The following is a 17531-nucleotide window of genomic DNA, read 5'->3' as shown; positions in this document are numbered from 1 at the left end:
CATTAAGCAATAAAATATAGATAACACTAGTCATATTGCCTAATGTTTTAACTTTTGCTGTTCATGTTGTTACTTACGAAACAGAAAACCACGTATCCTACTGTCAAAAACAAACAAGACAGAAAGCTTTCAGACAAACTTCATACAAAGAGCTGCATGAAAAGTTGGTCCCAAGGGACATCCAAGTGCTCTGACATGCAGCAGACTTCCCTTGGAAGCACGCTGCCATCAAGCAGCAGCAGCAGCAGCCACCTTACATTTGCACCATCCTTTCCTTCCTTTTGCTCTGTGCAACATTCTTCATTTCAACTGATCTTTTCGTACAATATTCTCTCATTTGACAGTAAGGCATTTGTGTAATAAAATAACCGAATGCGAGTGTAGGTACATAAATACAAATAAGTGATGCTTTTTGGATCATTACAAGGATTTTTAGATTTACTGTAAAAAGGATAAGAAAGGAAACAGTATTCTAAAAGGGTATTCTCCCTAGAGACAGATGATGCCATTTCACAAAGGGCAATTTTCAGCTTCTTTTCCACCTTCTCTTCTCAAAGAGCAATGCTGATTACTTGCAGCTAATTCATTTTCTGTTCCAGCTAGGCTGTTATATTTCAGAACCATCTTTGAAGATGCTATTTACTGAATTAATCAATCAATCAATTCTCCATATGCAAATTCTCCATATGCAAACACTCAAACATTCTTGGTTTGTCACATCAAAGAGTCTCCATCAAGAAGACATGTTGTATAATTAAATTAACCATATCACAAGTAAATTGTGCTTTTGATCAAGAACGCACAATTCACTTCTAAGACTTTGCTAGGAAATTTGCTTATTTGATCATATGATGAGTGGCTTTTTTGAGATCAAGGAGATTATCATGTTAACTTTTTGGAAACGTAGTGCATTGTTTCAAACAAGTTAATGGCTCTCCTTTGTCCTTATCAGCCTATTTCCATAAAAACTATGGGAAATGAGTTGCTTTGAGCTAATTTATTCATATGTAACATTTATAGAGAGCAACACCTGACAGGAACAAAGCTCTGTCACACTTTAGTTTTTATAAATCAAAAGCATCAATACTTTATATACTTACTCTAATCATTCACTGGCTGACTCTTATTTCTGAAAGCTATGTAAATTTGGATCTGTAAGAGTAATTATAACTTGCTCACCTTGATAAATGTGAAGTAAATGTCTTACCATAGATTTACACTTAGCCAAAGATAAACGTCTATGTTTGAGTAAAAATAATGTAAAAGTAGGGGATGTGTATGGCCATAAACCTCTATGTTACTGGACAAACACCTAAATCTGCTGACCAGAGACAAAAAAAAAAAAAAAAAAAGTAGCATTGGCTTGCAGGGAGAAACTAGGGCATCTGTTCATATAATTTAAGCATCAGGACATACATGTAATGCAACATTACATGTTTAGAGACTGAAAAAACCTAATATCTTATGCAAAAGCAGTATTTAATAAATAATACTTTTACTGGTACTTTACTTTTATGATGTGATGCCATGACAAACTTATTTCATGTTGACCCTGAATTTTAAGAAATACTTACTAGTTTTCATAGTAATATGCCCCACATGCTATAAAATTGTATAATTACAGAAAACATAAGGACTGGGAAATCTTTTATTTTTGTTAACCAGAAGACCAAAGTATATTTATTATCTCCAAGTGTTTATGCATACAGTTTTCATAAATTCTCTTTTGCTTTCACATTCTATGCTATTCTTACACTATGTTCTTAATCACACATAGAATCTCCACATGGTTCTTGCTGTCTGAAATAATCTACAAAAACCATGTAATTACAAATATATTGGGAATGGCAGCTTGTAAACCTAAAAACCAACCATAATCATAGCAAAGACCATTATTCTTTGGTATGACACAAATTTGGCATTCATTCTTGCAGTACTGAAATATTTATACTGATTGAGAAACCAAGGCACACCTTTATTTATTGTTTTAGTAACCTGTGTGAGGTTGTTACAAGTGAAACACCCTTCCAGGCTGTTTGAAAAATGCAGCAGATACCTAAGGCTTTTAAAATGCTCTGATAAGAAAGCTTTAATTTAATATGTCAATGTTCAATATGTCAGAGCTCAAATATTCTCACAGAAGGAGTCTTAATGCATATGCATTATTAATGCAGTATCTGAGGGAACAGATCTATTTGAGCTGAATCTGACCAATGTCATTAGTCGCAGAGTGCAAAGCAAATTTGGAAATAGATATGATAATCGGTAAGAGAAGAATTTTCACCTACCCTGTGTCTTGTACTTAAAAATCTAGAAAATCAGTGAGTTCTATCTACAAGGTATATAGCTTGCCTAATCTAAAATGTGATACACACACTTCTCAGGTTTGAGAATCAGTGAATCTCAGGATTATTTCCTTTCAATCAGATATGCTCGGCTTCCCTTGAGTTAGAGAATTTGCACTGATGCCTAATTGAAAGGAAGCATTTTCAAAAACAGACTAGATTGTACCTGAACTGCTGCACAAACTGTATAGCAACCTAGAAACATAATATAGGTCAGTTAAAATTAACACACTTTTTAAAATTTTTTTGAGGGCTGTGCAGCTTTCACATCTGAAATCACTTTTATTTGGATATAAAACTAAAAGAAAAAATTTTTATTTCAGATTCATTAACTCTCTACATGAGGACAATTAATGTATACCCCAATCACTACAGTGGCCACGTGTTTCCCATTGATGTTTAAGACATGGCTGATCAGACATGATGACAACGCTGAAATTTCAACAACGTCAAAGCAGAAAATACAATCATAGTACTTCCAAAGGTGAAATTTTAACTAAGTACATTAAAAACAGTCTTTTCTTTGCCTGCAAGATGGTTTCATGCACTTTTTAATTGGTGAAAGAGTTGTGGACTAAAGCCTTATTAATAAGTGTGTTACAACAGTGTTACATGAGGCTCTGCAATACTGGTCTGCGCATCCTGAAATCCAGCAGTACTCAACTCAGCTAGACAAGGCCCTGAGGAACCTTAGCCCTGCTTCGGGAAGGAGACTGGAGCAGGCAACCTCCATCCAACTTAAGTTTTTCTGTAATTCTATTTTAAATTGCATTTTTGTATAACATGTTCCTATCTAGGAAAATAGATTGAAGCCAAGTTTGCTGAAGGCAATGTTTAGAGTAGATTAGGAAGCACAGTGAGAAATGAGAGAAAGACCTAATTAAATTAGCAAACTGGACATCACGAAGACAAACTAAATTCAGCACAGATCAGCATAAGATATGGCATACTGTATTACACTAATGGATTCAGCTATTAAGTCAGTGTGAAAATCCAATATGCAGCCTTCCAAGGAAAAGGTCTTGCTGCCATTGTGAGCAGCACAACACACACCTGCACCACGCTCTACAGCGACCAAGAAATATGAACGAACTATGCACAAAGAAATATTTAGCTGATGGAAGCAAAAGTGTAGTGTGAAAATGAGTCAGACTGATATCTTTTCTTTCAGTATTTATTCTATTATTTATTATCCATTATTATTATCTCACAATGAAATAAAAAAGAATTACAAAAGAGTACAGTGATGAGGAGAAAAGAAGTTGCCATATAATAAGAAATTAAGCTTGATAATTAGTTGGCTAAGTAGTTCCAAAGACAAAGGAATATAATTGTGGTATATACACTTACACAATAGAGAAAGACAACTTCAAGTTTCATAACTCACAATAAGCAGAACGAAACAAGAATATATATTATCAACCTAACATCATCAAGTAGCTTTTTCTTTTAATGAAGAATGGTTAGCATAAAATTCATTGACACACATATTAGCCAGAAGTTTTTTAAAATAAGCATTTGTAAAATATGAAAAGCACCTGTAGGAGAATTTTTCAGAAAAACAACACCAAATCAACTCTCCTACCCTATAGGATAAGCTGAATGATAACATAAAAGTATCAAGGATTATGTATAAATTGTAGGTGTATTATGGGACATTAAATATTTGTTCTGGTTGTTTTTAATAGAGGAGAAAAGAGAGAAGATTAGATGGGACATTTTATTAAAAAATATCTAATAAAATAGTGTCTCACACTCTTATGATCAGTTTTTGAGGTTTTTAATGACTTATTTACAGCAAATAAACAGTGCATGTTATCGCATTGCTGACAAACTTTATACGTTGTGTTTCTAACAAGTGTGTAGTACTTTGGCTGAACACTTCTATTATCATCTTAAAAATGGAACGACTGCATTTTAACGAGTGTTATTTGACATGCTAGATCAAATATAAGCATTCCACTCCTGGTATAGTACTTTGGAGCACTACCTTTAAAAAGGTGCTTAGCTAGGTATTTCACTATAAGCTAATCTGTTATTATGAACAGAGGTCCCAGAACAAGAGAGCAACTGCTCAAATTAACTACAACTGCTGTTCAGTAGCGCTACTCTTTGGAGACGAAGAGCAGTTATGTTCTCGCTGCGCATGCAAAACTCCCATCACCATCCGTGAGAGCGAGCAGACATACCAAGAGAAAACTAATGCCTTTATAATATGAAGGCTCCTGTTAAAACATATTCCCCTGGCCTTTGCCAGTTAGCTTTACAAAAACCTCTCAAATTCATCAGGCTCAGTTTTACAGAAGTTTCAACTGCCAGAGCCCGACTGCAATGTTAACTGTGCTGTCCCAATGTCATACTTCATTTTAGTGTCATCTAGAAAATCGAGTGCTCTAAAATAACTGCCAGTTTTGAAGGCTACACACAATACATTAAAAAACAAACAACAACAACAAAAAAAAGGGCAGGAGAAGCTGAGTCAGCCTTGACTTCAGAGATTAGTGAGAATAGGTCACCAGCCTCAAATTCAGTGCAGCAAGCGCTAGTCTGTCGTTGTCACTGAGGATGCAGTCTTTGTACAGGGCCCATTACAAATCCGCAAGAAATTCTTAGCAGAAATAAAAATTAGGTGCTTTGGTATTGCCTATTTTTCTAAATTGAACAATAGTCTCAGGAAAACAGCAAATACTTACTGTAGCAGCAGAAGTGCCATATGAATAAAAACAGTTTACTCCATTTCTTACAAAGAGGAGACCATCATTCCCATCTTCCCACGTGACCGAACTCAGCATAAACTACAATAACGACGGAGCTGGCCAAGAGGCCGAGTATCTTCACAGGTCTGCGAAACTAGTTTTCTCTCTAAACACAAAGCAGTTACTAGTCTGAAAAGGGCACCAGCATCCCCTGCTTTGTCACTTTGAAGCTTTTCCAAACCGCGTGGGGCTGATCTATTCCTGCCCTCCGCATTCCAACCAAGCCCAGCCAGCAAAGCGGTGCTCTTCTCCTTCACACTGCATCAGTAACGTACACATCTCCCTATCCAGGGACAAAGTCTTGTCTCAGTTACACCACTGTAGCACAGGAGCAGTTTGACTGACTTTGGTAGATTTAGGACTTGTCTACACTGAAAAGTTCTTAAACGGGATTTTACCAAGATACATTTAAAGGTTCAGGAAGCAAAGCAAGGCATCTCTACACCAGGTGCCTTTTCAGAAATGTAACCATAACCACTGTCATTCTTACACTGATATAACCATCTAACTACCTAAAAAACAAACAAACAAACTATAGCCTAACATAGTTATGTCAATAAAACTGCTCTAGTGAAAACAAGCCTTATTCTTAATTTAAAAAAATAAAAAATGAGATCCTGATTTGTTCCCTTGTTATGTTCCTAGAGTAACACTTGCACAGACCTAATTTCATACAGAATGCTATTCCAAAGGCAATGAAACCACACTGAGATTTCTGTCGGGAATTCAGTAAACAACATCATTTCCGATAATCAAGTAAGAATCCAATTCACCCCTTGTCAACTGTGTAGTGCAGTCTTAGTAAAATTTTAAAGCAATCAGAAATATTTTGCCTGTAAACACAGCAATTATAATTGAGTATGATGAACAGCAGCATCATTTTAATCATGGCTACTTTTCAGAGCAGAGTGACACCAGAATAGATAACCTACACAATAGGCAACGAGACCCCCGAAAACCACAAATCAAACCAACCAACCTATTGTGCAAAACAACTTTGTTTATTCCCAAATACAAACTCTTGTGCCTCGACACACATAAGAATGTAATTATTGCTATATACACTGGGGTATGTTTGGGGAAATCCATCTCGGGAGAAAGCTGCTGAAGGAAATATGCTATAAAGCCAAACCATGCAACAGGAGAGGAAAAAGAAAACTATAAAAGCTTTCTTTTAAAACATTCTTTTAAGTCCCATTTGTTATAAATATAAGGGAACCAAAGCATTGACTAATGTGAATAATGCACTACATGACATTACATCTCAGCCCTACTGACACAGTTCAGCCCTGACCTGCAGCAACCTGCTATTCCAGCTCCCGCGTCTCACGCAGGAGGAGGTTAAACCAGGGAAACGGCTTCACAAGATGGACAAACGTCCATGAAAGACAAGGCTGACACCACCAGTCTCACTTTCAACAACAAACTCCACCTGCCCAAGCTGAAAGAGTAGCACATTAACTCGTCGGACCTTTGGGTCCCCTCTGTTCTGCTCCCCTTGGACGACCGGCGACAGGAGATCAGTAAATCACCGCCAGTCGAAGCGCACCTCTGAACAGCACCGAGCACCCACTGAGGCCTAACGCTTTGTAAGCACGGGCAATGGCACTCACCTTGCAGGCACAGGGGGAAAATGTTTAAAAATCACCAAAACTTGCATTCAAACACCCACAAACAGAAAATAAAGGCAATTATAGCATGAACACCCTGGTATTTGAAGTGATAAGAGGGTATTGCAGATGGGCCTAACAGTTAGGAAAAAGTCTGGGAAAGGCTATAAGAAAGAGACTCAGGAAAAAAAATAAAATAAAATAAAAAGGGGGTGGGGGAGAAGCGTTTTGCAGAGGTGCGGCTGTTGTCTGGGAGGATAGATGTGGGGGGAGAGGGAGGACAGCTATGTGGGGTGCCAGCCGTTCACAAAACTGGGAGCTGCAGAAGGAGCAGGTATCCCTGACACACAAGCGATGGGGAAGTCCTCAAAAACACAGAGGACATGAAGCAAAGGTGAGTGGGCATGAAAACAGGCCTGCGGAGAATCATAAAAGCATTTGGGTATTGCTGAGGACAAGCTCCCAGGAAAACACATAGCTCCTACTGCTCTCAGTAACTCCTTGGCTGATTTTTCCCTCCCCCCTGCTTCTCCTCAGGGTCAGGGGAGGAGGCTTGAAGAGTGATCAATAGCTGTAATGTTAAAGCTGATAAATCTGGGTTCCTCATGCTTTTCAAACACAATTTATCTATACTTAAATAAATATCAATAATGGCACTACAGGAAGTGCAGCAGGGAGAGCATGGAGACAGAAAGATAGGAAAAGGCAAAGTACTTTATTTCCTGCGCCCATATAAATAAAAGCCTCTTTCCATCCCCCCCCACCATGTTACCCAGAAATTGTTGCCAAAACACATCATTTCTGTCTTTGCTATAATGAGCAAGATGGGAGCCTTGGGTAGAGGACCTCACAGTATCTGTCCAACCCGGGCTCTCCTCCTTTATATTTTCATTTAAATCATTAACACTCATCAAACTAAAGTTTTAAAGGAATATATATACATATAGGTTATAAATGAGTTTCAGTCATATCAGCCCTTTATAGCCCGCTTACCCCTTTTTTCCCAATCCACATTCCTTTACAATCACACCTAAAACAACCTTTATTAATGTTGTCTCTCTATTTTCACTGGGAATATCTCACTCCCCCCCACACACCTTTTTTTTTTTTTTTAAATAAAGCAAAGCATCTCCTTATTACCCGACTCCTTTGTTCACATATTTTAAATTTAATCAGAATACTTGAGGTGTCAATGTTTGCCTTTCCAACAAGAATCAGAAATGGAAGCAAAGCTGATGCTGCATAACAATAACGTAATCTGCAGTGCTGCATCTGAACAACTTACTTTAAGAAGTCTAAAACAGTCATGCCTCTTAGTTTAAAATTAACCAAGGAAATCAGCCTTTTGAAATCACGGGTAATAAAGCAAACAACTTGATCCAAATACTAAACTGTAAGTTAGTTAAAAGACACTAGGAAAGAAGCTAGCATCCCCTTTCTTAAATCATCAGCATCATCTCAAAAATGCAATTAACCAACATAAAAATGAGGGAAAAGTCACTATTATGTTAAATATTTATTGCTAAAACAATATTCTCCCGGTTGCTGCAGACTGTATTACTAAAACAGTCTTTGAAGTTAAGGCAGAATGTTAAAACATAGCCTAGAGTGCCCTCTTTCTTTTCCAAGAGGAGTTTCAGGGAAGTGTTATGCCTACTGAAGATATCAGCTATGAGCTTTGTTTTCACAAAGTCAAATAAAACAATTTAGTAGGGTGTATAAAAATTAAAATTTAAAATATGAAAGCAATGCTGCATACTCTTAGACTGGTGATGAAGGTGATTTTACTTTGACAAAAATATACTTACAGGGCCATCTGAAACTGTTCAAGCCACTTTTTCTTCAGATCTTTAGTTTTACAATAAACTTCTAATCCATTTTGACCTTGGATATGAATGAGGTAGAAGCCATAAGACCACTGCATAAAAAGACCAGCAATACACAGATCAGCACCTCAACAATTATGCAAAAGAGAAGCAATTCTAGGTTCCTTAATATAAATCCTGATTTTGGAAACACTGAGACCACATTATTGTGTAATTCTGTTCACTTGGGAATGGCTTACTCAAACATTTTAATCATGTCAAAATAAGCAAAGTTGAAATCCTTAAACAGTCATTTCAAATAACAATCAGCTTACGTTTAATACATAAAACTTTGTAAATAAATTTTATATACCTTTCATGAACTCCTGCAAAATTTTTCTGATTGTTGCCAAAAATGCATATTTTATATGAATTAGTAACAGATATTCACCTTTTTATTTTCTTTATCAGTAGTAGGGTTATTTGTAATTTTGTATTTCTGAAGATCTATTATTTCCTTCATTTCATAATTATCACCTCTCCGTTTGCAAACAATTACAGCTAGATCAAACAAGAAGATATGCCTATGAAAATACAACATAAAAAGGGTTAAAAACACTTTGGAAAGCCAACACCCAAAGCCCTCTAAGTGCCACAGGCAATTAAAATACTGGATAACAAAACAAGAAACACTTAAAGTATTCTTGCAAGAGGTTCACAGAGACTTAGATGATCCTAGATGATAATGTAATGGCTAACTTGCCATGCATCACCTTGCAAATTTACTTTCTTAACATTGATAGGCTCTGTGATTGCGCAGTGAAAGGAAAAGCACTCTCAGGAATCATTTAACTGACCACAGATTTAAAAAGACAGATTTACTCTGCAGGCGTTTTAATAGCAAACATCAGAACTCATGCCATCACCTGTCTTGCCTTGCACGTTTGTCTAATGTAGTTATCCTTATCTCCCCATCACCTTGTGGTCTTCCATACTGTAACAGGGAATGGTTCTGTAAACAAAAGGAATACACATGGCTCAACATAGCAGAAGTAGTAAAAGGTTGACACAAAGCTAGGACCACTCCTTTTACCCCAAAAAGGACTTTTCAGGTCTAAACAAACACACAAACAAACAAAAAACCCCACATCCTTATTTCACTATCATGTAAACTAAATTTGATAAACCATCAGTACACATGACATTTTCCTCTTCCGAGGGGCAAATTTTTCCCATTTTAAAAACACCTGGAGCACTATACAAATAATATTTAAATACACAAATACATTTAACTGTACACAGCCCCCCAAAATAGTGAGCAGGAATATCTGTACTTAAATACATATACCGTTCTAAACCAACCAAAGCATACATACCCAAGAGTACTGTAACTGCATATGAAATGGGAAAAAAATATGTCTATCAATATACTTGATCAGAATTGAATTGAAAACTATATAAGCAAGAAATATCACATACCAAATTCTCTATTGATAGTTGAAATTGTCTAATTTCACGGAGTGTTTCATTATCTCTCTTCACTTCATTTACATACTGAGCCAAGTCCTAGAGCATCAACAGGAAAAGGGAGAAAAGCTTTTCTGTAACAGATCACTTAATATATTATTTCTGTCTTTGTCTTATCTGCACATTTAGTCATTTTTTAAGAAGTTATCTTTAATGTTCAAGAATTACCAGTATGTATGCCTAAATAAAAAGCAAAAACACCCTCTGCACATTCTATATCATATTTACAGCTTTCTTCATATCTTTTCAATCACAAATTCAGTAGCAAGAAATAGGAAAACATGCAATAAATTGTAAAAGAGGGCTGACTTTTTCTGGATTTGGTTAATGTCTTATTTTCAAGACTAAACTTGGAAGTGTAATTTATATAGTGCACAGTCTGAAAAAGCATTCAACGACATCCAATACCAGAGAACAAAGAGCAAATACTGCATATAGAATACATATATAACACTGCTCAAAAGCAGCATATAGAGTGTAAACACACCATGTGCCTGTGTGTACATAAGGAGGGAGAGAAGCAGCTGCCACCCAGTAGTAGTATCTTGCTCTTACTGTTGTATAGCAAAGAAAAGCTATTACACAGCAGATTTTAAAGGGGCTTTTAATGGGGTATACACTACCTGAAGTCACAGGTTGAGATCATTATTGTCCCCTTCACCAGCACACATACTGTACACATTTCACTGATGCCTTTAAAACCATCTGAACATGCTTGAGTAATAGTGACAATTTGCTGGGGCTTCTCTGTTTATGGTTAGAGACTAGGAGGGAGCAGGAGTGGTAATTGGTAAGGTCAGGGATGCCAAGAGCAGCAGTTGGAAAAGACATTCTGATCTTCACAACTTGCTTTAACAGTATCTTTCAATATGGTCACAAATTTGGAGGGTGGGAAAAGGATACTTCTTCCCAAGATGTTTTTATGAGAACCTAAGAATAGCTGAAATCATTCTACTAGCTTCCAAAATGGATCCAAGTGACATTCACATCAGTCTTTAATGAGTTGGTGTAAAAATTAAGTAATCTCTTCTCTTGCTGCTAAAAGAAAGCTGACAGTATAATCCTCCCTAGAATTTTCATTCTGGGGGGCAGTAAAAATTACTCAGTTCCACTTTGTTAGCAGCTTTTCCCAAAGACTTTTTATTTTTCTAGCAGACGCACCAAGGGCTTTAGAAGCAACATACCTATGCTGCATGGTTACTGCTACTGTGCTGGCAGAGATTATTATAAGATAATACAGTAAGCTGGGAGGGAAACGCTGCTGTGAGGTTCCTTTTGTAACTGCAGACACAAGCCTTAATAAGAGTTGCTAATTTCCGTAAATTCTATTTATTTTGTTTTCATTGGCTAGTCATGTCTCCTGCCAGCCAGGACATAACTGCCCCAGCCTCTTGGGCAAGAGATTTCTTAATCGTTCATTAATTTTCAGTCCAACAACAACAACAAGAAAGAAAAAGCAGGGAAAAAAACAAAAGGGAGGAAGAAGGAAAAAGAAAAAAAGAAAAAAGAGAAAAAGGAAAAAAGGAAAAAAAAGAAAATGTATAAAAGACCAAAGAGGGTTATACTAGCCACTTCCCAGCCACCGACACTTATGGCTTGCCGCTAGGGAAGAGCCTCTGCTTCACATAGGAAGCGGCGCTGTGCCACCCCCACTTCAGGCATCTCTGCCTGGGAGCCAAGAGCCTCATTTTTCCAGACTGGAAGCCTTTTTAACCCCACCAGGTGCAAAAAAGGCACTTTGGCCCATTCCCAGCACCTGCCCTGCATTTTTGCAGGCAGAAGGACAGCTGCTCTTCCCGGTCCTGACGGTTCTGCTTCCTGCAGACCTCTGCTGTAACCATCACCGTGGCTCTCTGCATTCACTACACAGAACCAGATGACACAAAAGGAGCCAAAATCCTCATTTGTGAGCTCGTCTGTATTGCAGGCACCCACGGCAGACAGTGGCATAAGACAAGATGGCTGTGTGACCCAAAACTCATCCAGTCTGACTTCAGCATTTTCCAGGGACTGTACAGATTGCAACAGAAGGAGCTATGGCCTGTGCTGTGCTGGCTTCCTGCCACACTGTGCAGGGGGATACATAATGTATTACCTTACACATAAAGCACTACTGCTATTCTACAAAGCATCCGTTTCTACCACTTGCAGGTGAGTGCACGGTGACAGGTACCGTACCTCAGGAAAGATACTCCCGCCTTCCAGGCCAGAGCCACCGAGACCATACCAAGAAGTCAAAAGAAAAGTCTTGTAAAGAAAGGTAACTGTCCTCATCTCACTGGGAAACCACTGACCTTGCCTACAACTGCCTCACAGTAGTGGATGTATTCTAAGTTGTGGAGAAACGAGACCAGCATTACTGAAGCACGCCTTTTGCACCTCTTCATATGAGAGCAAACCAACACCGAAATAAAGAGAAACGGGACAGCTCCGTTTCGGAAACACTGCAGCTCAGAAAACTGCTAAACTTGCTCCCATACTTGGGCAAAGCCTTCAACTATGTACTTGCCCTAGCGTACTCACAAAGCTCACTGAACTATGAAAACTGTTTGACCTGTTGTGAAAAACGTTACCTCCGCCAGGAAATACAGTTGTGAACCACCTTTTTAACTGGCAGCATAGATATAAATACTTGTCACAAATACTCACCTTCATTGCATCAAGTGCCAGTTTTAGATTCGCCTTCTCCGCGGGATCAGTAGTATGTTTTACCAGCTCCTGTTGACAGAGTAGTTACAACTTGTCACCCACTGGCTGCCATTTTACAAATTGAAGTTACTATCACTCACCCACAAAAAAAATCGCCAATTTCACCTTAAACAGATAGCACAGCCCAAGAATTCACATTTTCTCCCCTATAGTGACCTATAGAGCCTATAACTTACTAGGGACTACTGCAAACAGATAATTGGCAAGTGCTTAAGAATGGCTGCGACATAGCCTAAAGACTGATTTTAGCTAGTAATGAAAAATCATTAAAAGCTAATTTGGTCTGTCTAGCACTTAAAACTCACCCATCAGATCATTACTGTATGTGCATGTTGAAAGCACAGGTAAACACTTAAGTTCATTTGCACATTCCTCCACAACGTATAACCCTATTGCAAAGCATGCATTTGTCTGCAGAGAGGAATGTATACCGGCAATAAAACCTCAGCTAAACTGCGCAGCTGTCTAAAAGAAGCCACTGTCGCATTACGCTTAAGATCAGGCTGACTCAGAAGACATATTTAAATCACATGTAAATGGTGAAAGACGTTTTTTAGTTACTTCCCGTGTGGAAAATTAAAGGGCTTTTTTGTTTTTCTGACATGGAAAAGTAACCTTTTAGGGAAACAGGTTGTTATTTCTTTATAATCTGAGAAGAAAATTATTCATTTCAGCTAATGTAACAACTTTCTAAAATCCTAGAATATTAACGAGTAAGTATTTATACTTCACTTTACAACTCTAACAATTTTATTGGATTTTTTCTTTCGTCTGTTAAATATTTGTCTGTGTTTACAAACTTACTTTTTTGTAATCTCAGACATTAAAATATACTGACATATTACATATCCTTTCACAGTATACAGGTTGATTATAAAATCATGATTCAGATCTCATAAGTTTTTTTAAAAAGTAGCTGTACCACTCATTTTGTTTTTTCCATTGATCAAAATACTGATGACTCACATTTATAGAAATATTTCAAGAAATTTAATATACAGAATGTATATTGCTCTGCAGAGTCAAAATTATGCTTCACATTCAAGTAGTAGCTCTTTTTAAAATGGCATTTTACAAGCATCAGCAGAGATGACAGTCTAATACAGTAATATATTTCTTTGCAGCTGAACTAATGAGTCTCCTGGCACAGCTATCAAATTAAATTTACAAGACTCTCCACCCTTATTACAGGGCTAACTGTGAAAGCTAACGCTTTGTGGGTTATAACAAGAAGCATTTCAAAATAAATAGGGCTTTATTGTAATTTATGACAGCAAGGAAGCATCTTACGAGTATGCAGTAAGTATTGTTCAGCTTCCTCTTTTGGGGGTCCACATTTCAAAACACCATGATTATAGTTTGACACTACTAAAAATTGTAAAAATAGCAAGAATGAAAAGGTTCAGATACTGAGGAAGCAATTGTGGGTTGTTTGTTTTTCCCAGACGTGCTTCAGCTCTGAGGAACGAGCTCCACTAAGAAACCCACGCTTAAGTGGATTTTATTTCATAACAAATCAGTCTCAAATCTATGGAAATATCAATCACCTCCCTTTGATAAAGGCTTTAAACCCTCTTTTTAATATTCTACCAATGATAAGTCATCACAGTTCTGGTCTCAGACACCTAAAACTTCAATAACAAAATACCTGGAGCAGTAGGTGGTATTTTAGCACTCTCTGCATCGGAACCACTAAGAGATCCCGCAACGTAAACTTCCCGTTATTGGCCCTCTTGGAACATTCCTAGTTCAAAGCAGAGGAAAGATTAAAATGAGAAAGTTAGAAAATGCAAGTATTCAGAATGATATATATGAAAAGTCAAAGTGATATATAGGCCAAGCAACTATATTAAACATAAGATATAGAATATCAACAAAATGGAGAAAAATAACCAATATAGCAATAGCACCTGAGCTAAAAAAGACTGGGTCTAGTCAGTTGTTCTTATGTTTTTCAGCAGCATGAGCATGGAATAAATACCACAGGAAGACAACAGAAATTAGGTGTTCTGTAGAGCTAAATCAGGCATTGTCTAAAAGCACAGCGAAGAAGGGAAACATTACAACTGTCTTCAAAAGGGCAAAAGAGAATCTTGGAAACTACAGACCTGTCAGCCTCACTTCAGCCCCTGGGAAAATTATGAAGCAAGTCCTCTTGGAAGCCATTTCTGGGCAAGTGAAGGAGAAAGTGGTGATTGGGAATAGCCAGCATGGATTTGCGACAGGTAAATCACACCTGACCTACCTGACTGCCTTCTGTGATGAAATGATCAGATCTGTGGATGGGTGGGGAGAGTACACCTTGACTTTTGCAAGGCTTTCAACATGGTCTCCCACACCACCCTTATATCCAGGTTGGGATGTGGATCTTTATATCCAGGTGGGCAAAAAACTGGCTAGATCAATGGGCTCAAAGAACAGTGACTAATGGTTCACGCATTACCCAGAAACCAGTCGCAAGTGGAGCTCCTCAGGGGTCCATCCTGGGATCTCTCCCATTTAATATCTTTATCAGGGGTGTGGAGGAGGAGATGGAGTGCACCCACATCAAGCCTGCAGACACCACCAGATGGGGGGGGGGGGGGTGTGCAGGTGATACACTTGAGGGCAGGTCCAAGAGGAACCTCATGGAATCAAAAAGGACAACAGCAAAGTCCTGCACTGGGGACACACTACCCCCTCCAGCAGTACAGCCTGGGGACTGGCTGGCAAGCAGATCTGCTGGAAAGGACCCAGGGTCTTGGCAGAGAACAAGACCCATGGAGGCCCTGCAAGGAGAGGCTGTGGGTCAGGGCTCTCTCAGCCTGGAGGTCCCTTCCACCCTGAACCATTCTGCACCTCTAAGTTAGTCTCCACAGCCAGCACCTACAGCGGCTCCAGAGCAACACTGCAAGCTGCGGGCAGACTGCCATCCTTTCACGAGTGGAACGGACAGTTGGGAAGCATATTCACATGAAGTAACAATGACGAGAAAACCTAAAATCTACAGATTGTGTTATAGGATCAGATTCCCTTTCTATATATTCATGCCCCCACCAGTACCTGAGACCAGTATACTGTTCCCCAAAGTGTGCTGGTCCCCACCATGTCTTCCAATCCCAGAGCCAGAAAAAACATTAAAAGTGTGTCACAGTGCTCTAAAGGAAAGCCTCAAAAAGCACCATAATTTGGGGGACTGCTCTTGAGGAAATAGAGCTTCCATACTAGTATATGTGCAGAAAGACACTATCTGTCCCAAATCACCACACTTGACTAGCTCTGTTCTCAGCTGAGATGCCATGACAAACAGAAGGACCTCACTGACAATTACTTCCTTAAAATAAATCCTAATCCTACTGACATCAGTGGCAAAACTCCATTCACTTCACTGGGACAGAATCTGAGGCCCTGTATCTCAAAAGCTCATACATTCATTTGATCAGAGGCTCCAAAAAATGAAAAAAAGAAACACACATTCAGATGTCAATCTAGCTAGCGTTTTGTCATAAGGTTTTTGACTTGGATGAAAACAGAGCACATTTATACATACACATGTGTATATCTATATATATATGGGGGGGGTGCGCGTGTGTGTGTATGCATGTATTTTAAAAATACTGATACCTCTAACTTCAACTTAACATCTTCTTTCGTCTTAGAGATGTTGTCTAAGCACGATATTGCTATCTCCACTTGACTGCAGTACTGTCCATAAATAACCAACCTAAATCAAAGCAAGAGGAAAAAAAATGAAGAGAATATTTGCATATTTGTTTTAAGAACAATCCTTGATCATATTTCATAAACAAATTGGTAACACTCCTTCTTTCCATGGGAATTGAAAGCCACAGATTTCAATGGGCAGCAAAAAAACAAGGAAGGGTATTCAGGGAAAATACAGTATTGAGCTACCTTCAAAATGCTGTAAAATTATTGCAATTTGCTTTAACATTCACATGTATATGTTCTGATAAGAACTCAAGCTGCAAAGCAGCATAACTGCTGTTTAACAGTACAACAGTCTGTAGTATTTAAAAATACTGTAGATTTCAAAGGATGTTACAAATAAATTTTGTAAAACAGGCTTAACAACAAGCTTAATTATAGCTGTCCTTTCTAAAAGAAACTGTAGGTTCTCCAAACTGATCTTTCTCCAACAGTTTCTGCCAGGTTGTATCCTGTGAGCTCTTAGGTCAAAATAATAGTGTACATAAACTCCAGAAATTTTCAATAGCTGTCAAAAAGAAGCAATGCTTCTTGAATGAGCCTGTTCTTATAATCAGGATTTTCTTACTCTTATTTGAAGTGCTTCTTTCTGTTAATCCCATTGCAAAGCATTCTGTTTCCTTTCACATTTTCACACATTTTGTGAGATGACTCCTTCTGTATCCCTTTTTCTGGGCTTCTATGAGCTTTCTGTTGGGTCTCTTAAATTTCTTTTTCCTTTACCAAATCTTTACCATTCATCTTTTGTTTATTCTTTTTTTTCCCCACTATTGAAGATAGTGATTTAACATTTACCACTTTTGATTATTTTTAATAACTACGTTGTAAGATGCTGAGTCTACCTCCATCCATTTCCCTTTTGTATAATAAAGATAAACTTCAGGTTTGTTCTCAGTTTCCTTTGTTCCCCCTTTAAGCACAAATCTCAGAGCTACTTTTGAAAAACACGCATTATTGAGAACAACTTCTTGCCCTCTAATTCCCTCCTGCAGCAGGAGAAAGTCTAATAACCCGGGAAATAACCCAGGAAATAACGGGTCCTGTTGCAACATAAAAGCTTAGATTAAGGGCCTC

The 17531-nt window shown here is 38.1% G+C and overlaps 1 protein-coding gene across 1 annotated transcript in view; it reads right to left on the bottom strand.

The window, feature by feature from the left end:
- The window catches only part of VAV3 (vav guanine nucleotide exchange factor 3), a 180496-nt gene that overhangs the window by 82409 nt on the left and 80556 nt on the right, over positions 1–17531 (bottom strand). Inside the window, exons 9-15 of the mRNA XM_067300822.1 lie at positions 16356–16455; positions 14401–14496; positions 12693–12761; positions 9996–10082; positions 9443–9528; positions 8968–9100; positions 8520–8629 (exon numbers count right to left, since the gene is read on the bottom strand). Of these exons, the coding sequence (XP_067156923.1) occupies positions 8520–8629; positions 8968–9100; positions 9443–9528; positions 9996–10082; positions 12693–12761; positions 14401–14496; positions 16356–16455 (681 nt within the window). The remainder of the gene's footprint in view (positions 1–8519; positions 8630–8967; positions 9101–9442; positions 9529–9995; positions 10083–12692; positions 12762–14400; positions 14497–16355; positions 16456–17531) is intronic.

Source organism: Apteryx mantelli, chromosome 8 (genome assembly GCF_036417845.1).
Source record: "Apteryx mantelli isolate bAptMan1 chromosome 8, bAptMan1.hap1, whole genome shotgun sequence".
In the NCBI taxonomy this organism is placed as follows: Eukaryota; Metazoa; Chordata; class Aves; order Apterygiformes; family Apterygidae; genus Apteryx; species Apteryx mantelli.
The sequence above is the reverse complement of the archived record's forward strand: the minus strand, read 5'-3'. Positions and strand labels throughout refer to the sequence as shown.